Consider the following 9,198-nt stretch of genomic DNA (forward strand, 5'->3'; position numbering starts at 1 on the left):
GCTGTTATGTGCTGGATTGTCTCTGGGGCATCTTTACACAGCCTGCACCTGGGGTCTTGCCTGGTGTACTTCTGTACCTTCTTAGAGGATGTCCCACCAACTCAAACAGAAGAGGAGCCACAGCCAAAAGCACAGGAAAGACAATAAACAATTAAACTGGTTAATAAGAAAATCAAAGAATCATTCATTTTGAAAAACGTACTTTTTTTTTTACTTCCTACAAGAATAGGAACAACTGTGTAATATATACCGTAGTTCAGTAGACTATAAAATCCACTAGATTAGATTGGGATAAGTATAAGCATTAGGGCTGCCACAAACGATTATTTTGATAGTCGACTAGTCACCGATTATTTATGCGATTAGTCGACTAATCAGATCATCATCCACTGGACGTAAAACTACAGCTTATTGCACCAGCAGCATCTGCTCTTATATAACTATCATTAGCTTACAGCTTTAAGCTTTTAAGGTGCTAACTAAAAATAAAGACAAGATGATAGTTTATTCAATTTTAATGAAATTTGCAGATTGTTTCGGTAAAGTTTAATAAACTCCTTGCTATCTAAAATATAACAGGACACCGGAGTATATTCTCCAGCATCTCACACTTCTGATAATCAGCTGTCGTTTATTCAGCTGTGTAAAAACTATAACTTTAATCTCAGCCAAACCGATTTACTCAGGAACAAATAAAATACTAAAAAAAAAGCCAAACAATAACATTTTTAATTTATCTAAGTGACTCATATATATTTAACCTGAGTCGCGAAAGACGGCGGTGGGTTTGAAAACAATTTGCCGGGAGTCCGGTGTTCTCACGGCGCTAGTGACCTAGCCCCCGGCTAGCTATCGAGCTAGTGGGTAACAGACGTCTCCGAAAACGTCGGAGCGCTTTTGAAAATATGTGGTGTCTTGATAAACTGAGCAGATATTTGAGGTTTACACAGCTACATTCTCGCCAGAAAATATGTTAAACGTTTATTTTGTGACCCAGAAAGAATAATAAGAGTAATATTAAAACTAACTAGCTACCGCCATTGTTGGAAACTAAGCTGGGCCGCGCTATGAATTCTGGGACACAGCTGCTTCTTCTTCTTCGGGGTTTAACGGCAGCTGGCATCCTTGTACATGCTGTGCTGCCATCTTCTGTTTCAGTCCGTTATTACACTCTTAAATCCTGCTATTATTCCTGCGTCTTTTGCGATCTTACAAAGCTTCAAACGACACGTCGACTATTAAATCAGTCGTCGACGATTTTGATAGTCGACGTAATCGTGACTAGTCGACAAATCGTGGCAGCCCTAATAAGCATATAAGCATTTTTTCTCAATGTAACAAATACATCATATAACACAAGAGTACAGTGTGCATAGATACAGTAGTAGCATGTAATATTTTACTAGTTGTTACAAAAATATATTCATACTTGATTTAAAACGTTTTTTTAAAAAAAGAATTATCTTTCAGGATTGTTGTTTCACTTATCCTTTTGAGAGTCACAGCATTAAGTGAATAAAAATGCAATGAAACAATGTTCTGTGTAATGTTTTGTTAATTTAAGGTATGACTTGTGTTGTGACTTATGTTATAAGGTTATGCCTCAGAGTAATACACGCGGCATTAGTGGAATCTTATTATTGTTTTTATGAGTTTAATTTTTTAAACTGGTAAACATGGAGTTATAACCTTGCTTTTTTGTATTGCGTTTTTCTTGTTTGTACCAGAACCGGCAAGCTGTCAGATTAATGACTAGAGTGTGAACTACAATATTCAACTTTTAAATAATACTTATGTTGGGGTCAAGAATAGAACTGAAAATGCAGTACAAGATCATAAAACTTAAGTATTGTATATTACTAAATATACTACGGAAATCAGAGGGGTAAATATATGCAAAATGCAAATTCTAGGAGTTTTTCTGTGTACTTGGTGATCAGAGCAATAGTTGTTATAGGGAAGTTCTTGGCTGGGGGACAGAGTAAGCACCATAATACACAAATACAAAGTATGTTAATAATTTTAAAAACGTATATACTTTTGTGTGTGTGTGTGTGTGTGTGTGTGTGTGTGTGTGTGTGTGTGTGTGTGTGTGTGTGTGTGTGAAGAAAATCCACAATTATATATTGTTTAGATAATTTAATCACAGCTGCTTTCAAGAGTGTTTCTTTTATATATTTATATATATATATAAAATATATATATGAATACATTTCTCTAAATTTGTAGATTTCATAAAACCCACAACCACTATTGAATAAGAATGAAAGAATTGTTTAATCGTGTGTTTAATTTTTTAATAAATGATAAACTCATTGGTGAGAGCCTGCTGTCTGAAAGACTAAGCCCAGGGACTGTTTGTCCCAAAACACCTAGCAACGGTTGCTAACAACTCAGGCCTCTGTTACGGAAGGTGGTGAAGGGCTCGGTGGCCCTCATCGTTACAACAGGTAAGATAAGATGGTATTTGTCATTAATAACATAACACTCTTCTCGCGTAGCATTCGGGGGCAAGCTAACAATTTCTAAACTCAACATATTATATATATTACACAACAGCTGGCATGAAACACGCAGGTGTTTTTGGTAACCTGTTAACTTAGCTTAACTTAGTTACAGAAAACTACAGCAAGAGTTATGAAGATATATTTATTGTTTATTGTAAACGCACTGTAACTGTGTCATTCAAAGTGCACAAACCACATGATATAAAAAACAGTAAATAAATAATTGGGGAAAAAATGACTGATATGTCTCTAAGATTTAGGCTAAAGCTGCTTAAAGTTTTGACTTATTTGAACAAATATTCAGCGTCTAAGTTTAAAAGCAGAATATGAAACTAAACAGCAAGGGGAGAAGATGTAATATAATAATAAATGTAATGCTTTTTCCTCAAATAATTAGTCAGGGATGTTCATGTTCATTGTAGCCATGCCTCGAGGAAGATCAGCCGCAAGCGCACGCTCAGATAACAGTGAGGTTGATGTTGATGGAGCAGGTAAGGTTTTCTGTGTTGGTATTATTAACTGTTCTTATTTCGATTGAAACAGCTGTAACATCATGTGCACATGATATTGTTCTTAAGTAGAAGAGATCGCCAAATTGCAGAGACAGTTCAGGATCATGGAAGGAGATCTGCAGGCCTACAACATGCAGACCCGGAAACAGATCCGCAAACAACAGTGAGTAAAAGCTACACCTATACAACATAGTTAGGAGTCTGTGTATTTTTTTCTCTTCAGTCTCTTGTGTCATGTGGATAAAGGCAGGAGATAGAGGTGCTGCAGAAGGAGCAGGAGGAACTGCAACGAAACCTCGGTGCCTGTAACAGCTTGGCCCGTCAACAGCAGGAAAACAAGGACATCCAGACTATTCAGGTCCTGCTTGAGCAGAGAGAAATGCTGGAAGAGGAGCTGCAGAAAGGCAAAAAATGCCAGCAAGAGCTGAAGAAGGAGGTTAATTATGAGCTTTCATATTATTTGATACTTCCTCGTATTGTTTCATGCTTACCACGATTTTTATGTGCTGTTTTTAGATCTCCAGCATGGAGTCGAAGCTAGCAGAGTTGAGAAATGGAGCTGTTAGTAATAGTAACGCTCAAAGTTCCCCAGAACAGCGAATCCAAAAGTCCATACGCACTATGGAATACAAACTGAACAGAGTGAGTCACGAAGCACGCTACAGCCAAATACCCAGAAAAATGAACTAAATGTTAAATATCATGAAATTCATGTGTTCTTTGTCAAGGCCTTGACTCGCTTAAATGAGCAGATGACCAAAAACAGCCAAGTGAGAGAGGAGCTGCATACTCTTTATATTGAGCGTGTTCGTTTTCAGCAACTACACAACAGGCTAAGCAAGGTCAGAGGTCACATCACATTTAATATGATCTGGAGGCAAATATTTTTGTTATTTGGCATTTATTTACTTGGGTTTCATTACATTTAAATAGCAGGTGCAAACTGAAAACATGTCTCCACATGAACATTTGTGTTATAGGAACTGCAGGAAGTACGCAAGAAAATTGGAGAAGTAATCAACCAGTCCTCTGCTGCTTATGACACAAGGTGAGATTTGAGATTCAGTTTCTATTAAGGGCAAAAAAATGTCCGCATGTTATTCAGTTCAAGCACTAATTGTTATCTGCACCTTAGGGTGGAGGCTCACTCCAAGGCAACAATGATAAAAGAGAAGGCACTGAAGGACCGTGACCAGTACAGCACTGAGTTGAAGGAGCTGGAGAGGGTTATTGCGCATGAGTCCACCCTGAAAACGTTCATGATCGTCAAGTGCAGTGATGCAGGCAGGCAGGACGACGAGCATGAAATGGGACCTGGACAATGTAAGAGGCAACCAGTGTGTTGTAGCTGCTATGTCTGTTTATATTAATGATATTAATCAAGTTATTCAATGAAATTCAGTTTTATTTATATATTGCCAAACCACAATAGCAGTTGCCTCAAGGTTCTTATTATTGTAAGTTAAAGAACTATCAATAATACATGTTATGTATGTTGTGACAGAGTTGATGATAATAATAGAACTAGACCACTTTACACTTATGCTTAACAAGTTTTCAGACAAAGATTAGTAATGTACAGTACAGTGCTGTATGTAACCCAGTCTACATGTAGCTAAAATGTAAGCGTAACACAGTGTCATTCTCACAAAGGATACAAGAAAGCTTTATGGTAGTTTGTACTGAAGTAATCTGGGAAACAGAAGAGTAGAGGGGAAATAAACTCACAGGAATGTAACCAGAAGTGACCAGAAATTACAAAACAACACAGGAATTGGCTTGAACCATAAACACACCAAAAAAAAAAACCATGAGAAGCCAACTGAGATATACATTTAAGCTGCCTTTTTTTTATTATTAAGTTGGAAACTGTGCTCTAGCAACATTACAGATGGTATTTAAATATGAATATTAAGAATGTTTCAAATGATAAAGTACACTATACAGTCTTAAGTACTGGGACACCTACACATTACATCTATAGGAGCTGCTTAGCAATGGAAACCCATGCCATGAAACTCCCGGTGCACAGTTTTTGTGCTGATGTTAAGAGAAGGGTTGAAGCTTCCTGAGCATTACTGGGGATTAATGACTTTTATACAGTAATTTCCACAGGTATATTTTATATAGAACACCTAAATTCAAAGATGAATCAGTGTGGCCTATTGCTTTTGTCCAAATGGTGTATGTTTATGTGGTCTTCTCCATCTCCATGGCTATGACCTGTAAATTGCCAAATCCTTTTCAGTGTTTCTTTTGGTCCCCAAAATTAAAATTTTCCTGCAGCAAAACTATTAACAAATTGTTAAATGTTAATATAGAATAACATATTTAAAAGTGCAGCAACAAAGCAGAAAATTCAGTAAAACAAGTTTGCTGTTGGCTTAGAAACCAGTAAAAATGGGAAGGCACAGTCAGTCTTGCCAGCGTGTCCCTGGCTGCTTTAATATAGATCTCAAAAGGATCGCTGTTGCATTTCTGGTTAGTGACTTAACTGTTCAATTGGAAAAGAAGACTGTGTGTAAATTTCTTGGGGACATTTGGAACAAGTTTGGTCCAGACTGACAAGGTGGGGGATGGGCTTTGTGTTTCATAGCTTTGGAGCCGAAAGAGCAGTCCAGGATGGACTCTGGAGAAGAGTCACTGGATGCTCTAGAGGAGGCGTTTGAAAGGATTCGGATTGCTACAGGGGAGGAGAACCTGGACCAGCTGGTCACCAGGTACATTCAGGGTAAGTCTAACAAACCAGCTTTTTATCTCTGTGTTTTTTGTTTTTACTTTAGCTTACATTGTCTACATACAGTAAAATTCAATGTATGTAAGATCCCACTTGGAAAACAGGGATAATTGGACTTGGTGTCTCACTGCTGTGTTGCTGTTTTGCTCTTCAGTTGAAGACCGGAACTTTGCACTTTTCAATTTTGTTAATGAGCAAACCAATGAGGCTGAGGCACTGAAGGAAGAAATTAGCAAGGTAAGTGTGTTTTTCCCCCTTTAAATCACAAAAATGACATATTGTTTCCCAGTGCAGTTATGCAGTGTGCACACACTTTTGTTATACAATTTACAAATAAGCCAAAAATAACAACAACAACAAAAAACTCTGAAAGACGAAGAAATATTAGGAAATTAGATCAAAGCTAATGATTAAGTTTAGGAAGTGTCAGGGTGTGCTGGGTGGGGAGGTTTGTTCATTTATGTTTTTAACGTGCACTGTATATATGTCTGTTTGTGCTGGAATTTGCCTCTCGGCAGATCAAACAAGACATGGAGCAGTTTCGGGTTAAAGGTTTACAGCAGGAACGACAGCACCAATCTTTGTTGCAAGATATTGATGAGCAACTAGAGGGAGTTTTATCTCAAAGAAAGGCCAACGAGAACCGAGCCAGCATCATAAGCGAGATCCTGGACAAGACTAAAACAGGTTGATTTATTTTGCATATTTTGTTATCATTACAACTAGTAATTTCTCATAACTCCATACATCCTTAAGGCTTTTTTTGCAGTGAAGGTCCCAATAATCATGAAAATTATCAAAGCTCTCAAGCAATCACAAGCAAAAACAAAAAGCTAAAACATGCTACTGCTGTCACCTGGATATTTATTAAAAAAAACAAATTAAACAGTTCATGGTTTCTCTTCCTTATCGCAGGTGTAAACAACATCTTCACTAAAGTAGAGTGCGACCGCTCAGCGATAGAAGATATGCTGGGCTCCTCCAGTGGGATCACTGAGAACAACATAATGTCCTACCTCAGCTTAGTGGAGCAGAAGACCAACGAACTGCTCACTGTGCAGGCTTTCCTCAGTACTAAAGTAATCAGGCTGGCCTTTTAACATATGTATATATTGTTTTCTTTCCTGTGATACAAAGATTCTGCATTTAAAACTCTTACAGGATCTAGAAGACCCAGCAGGCTTCCCTTTGGGTCAGAATCCAAAACTACTTCAGCAGAATATCAGCATCCAACCTGCAGTCAACAGGTCAGCTGTTTATCTGTTCATTTTGAAAACTGTGTATTTCTCCTTCTTCCTCCTCCTCTCTTTCAGCTTCTCCATTTAGGAGAAGCAGATCAACTGCTTCCTTCTCACTCTATCCCTAGCATCCTCCTTGGGCACACCAACCCATCTCAACATCCACAAATCCTCTCTGTGGTCTTCCTCCTCCCTGGCAGATCCATGTTTAGTACCCTTTTTCCAGTATATTCACTATCCCTCCTCTGCACATGTTCAAACCACCTAAGCCAGGGGTCTCAAACTGGCTGGTGTCCTGAAACTTTTCTATGTTACCCTGTTGCAACACACCTGAATATAATTAGTAGGTCATTAGCAAGACTATAGCACTTGACTGCACACTGAGGTGGCAATTCAGCCATTTGATTCATGTTACAGCAGCTCATGAATGAATGAACATGGTGCAATAAAAGTACTTTTAGAAGTATATATTTTTCCAAACATTTACATTTACTTAAATTTACTTCAGTAGGGTTAGGGATTGCCACTTCAGCATGCAGTCAAATTCTATGATCTTGCTAATGACCTAGTAATTTTATTCAGGTGTGTTGCAACAGGGACACATGGAAAAGTTTCAGGACATCGGAACTCAAGGACTGGAGTTTGAGACCCCTGATCCAAGCCATGCCTCTTTAACTCTGTCTCCAAACCGCTCACCCTGAGCTGTCCCTTATTGTCCCTAATAAGGGACAGTCCCTATTTTCCCTATTTCTTCATGTCCATCCTGGTCACTCCCATTGAAGACCTTGACATCTTCGGCTCTTGCGCCTCCTATCTTTTTATCAGTGCAACCATCTCCAAACCATACATCAAAGCAGGTCTCTCTGCTGTCTTGTAAATCTTTCCTTTTACTTTTGCTGTAGTCCTTGGGTCAGAACTGTGTATTTGCAAATAAATAAATGCAACGCATTGGGTTGATGAATGTGTGCATCTAACTTAGATCCATTAGCGTGGCGTATAATGCAGAAGAGTCTCCTGTTACTGATGAAGAAGAACGGCCACTCTCACAAGGGGAACTTCGCCAAAGGATAATGAAGGGAGTGAGTGCAGTAATAAGTCCCAGATGTACCCCAACATGATAATTTGGGATATATGCACTGGTCAGTTTTTGAAGCTCATCTGGGGGTTTTTTGGGGGGGGATTTTTTGATTTCCAGGTTCTGGAGAAAGAGTTCTGCACGACAGACAGCAACAAGACCATCAAAGATCAGTCTGCAGTTCAGAGTCAGATCACACCCACCGGAAGAGGCAGTAATCTGAAACACTGACCCCACCAGTCCAGTAAAGATGCACATTTTAAAAACAGGATCATTGTCATTTACTGTACAGATCAGCGAAGGCCGTGATAGCTGATGGAACCAGCTACCACATGTAACATTTCAAAGCCTAATTATGTTGTATGTTTGTCATCTTTTATGATGAATCATTGGCATGGTCTGCTGTATTGTACGTAGCTCTGATTTGCTTAGGCGGGACTAATTAGCTTAGGAGCTATAAAGTCTCTAGTAACCAGCTGTCCTTTTGATGTGTTACTTGCCATCTGGCTTTGACTATACAATCCAGTTCCAGCACAGCCCTCCCTCCCTGGCAGCGCTTTATTACATGATACTTGCTGCCATGCTCAGACAAAAAGGTTGGGGGCAGCAGAACCTTTTGTAATTCTAATTGACATGCTGAGAATAAAAAAGGTGATTTTTTAGGACCTTTTAAGGCTCTATGTACTTTGGGATTTTAAATACATTCTTTTGAACAGAATAACAATGTTTATTTTCAGATATTATTTTGTTTATTTTACAAATGATGATCATTGAGAAGAATATGCAGGTAACTGGATGTTTTTGTTAACCAGGGGAAGGGGGGGGGGGGGGGGGGGTGCAAATTAGATAGATATCATTAGTCAGAAGAGCATCAAATAAACTCTGAGCTCTGACTTCCCCTTTAGCTTTTTTTCTGTTGTCGCACATATCAACCATTTAACATCAGTCCCTTTTTCCACTCGGTCTGTTTGGAAGTGAAGGGAGACCGGGTACATTAACATATTATTTTCACGTGAGTCGGTAATATCAACAGCATTTTAAAAATTCTCTTTGATCCCCAGTTTGAAATGTCTCCTTATCCAAACATCCTGCATCAAATCTGTGTTCGGGGCAAATATGGCACGTACTG

The 9,198-nt window shown here is 38.7% G+C and overlaps 1 protein-coding gene across 2 annotated transcripts; it reads left to right on the forward strand.

Moving 5' to 3' along the window:
• Positions 1 to 2,376: 2,376 nt before the first annotated feature.
• odad1 (outer dynein arm docking complex subunit 1) lies at positions 2,377 to 8,897 on the forward strand. 2 transcript variants are annotated; one of them, XM_080890543.1, is made up of 15 exons: positions 2,377 to 2,450; positions 2,930 to 2,998; positions 3,089 to 3,182; positions 3,266 to 3,455; positions 3,536 to 3,661; positions 3,748 to 3,861; positions 4,000 to 4,067; positions 4,155 to 4,342; positions 5,616 to 5,750; positions 5,911 to 5,993; positions 6,275 to 6,443; positions 6,672 to 6,835; positions 6,918 to 7,003; positions 7,974 to 8,073; positions 8,190 to 8,897. In XM_080890543.1, exons 2-15 carry the CDS (start codon positions 2,932 to 2,934, stop codon positions 8,298 to 8,300), a joined length of 1,695 nt encoding a protein of 564 aa, XP_080746669.1. In that variant the 5' UTR covers positions 2,377 to 2,450; positions 2,930 to 2,931; the 3' UTR covers positions 8,301 to 8,897. The 2 variants fall into 2 exon arrangements, with proteins under 2 accessions (XP_080746669.1, XP_080746668.1); XM_080890542.1 differs by having other exon boundaries at positions 2,390 to 2,450; positions 3,086 to 3,182.
• The last annotated feature ends 301 nt before the right edge of the window (positions 8,898 to 9,198 follow it).

The sequence above is a fragment of the Rhamphochromis sp. 'chilingali' genome (genome assembly GCF_963969265.1).
Source record: "Rhamphochromis sp. 'chilingali' genome assembly, chromosome: 9".
In the NCBI taxonomy this organism is placed as follows: Eukaryota; Metazoa; Chordata; class Actinopteri; order Cichliformes; family Cichlidae; genus Rhamphochromis; species Rhamphochromis sp. 'chilingali'.

Coding starts and splice junctions, on each gene's coding strand:
- odad1 (XM_080890542.1), top strand. CDS start 2,932: ATGCCTCGAGGAAGATCAGCCGCAAGCGCACGCTCAGATAACAGTGAG. Junction 2,999..3,085: donor GGTTGATGTTGATGGAGCAG/GTAAGGTTTTCT, acceptor ATTGTTCTTAAG/TAGAAGAGATCGCCAAATTG. Junction 8,074..8,189: donor GCCAAAGGATAATGAAGGGA/GTGAGTGCAGTA, acceptor TTTGATTTCCAG/GTTCTGGAGAAAGAGTTCTG.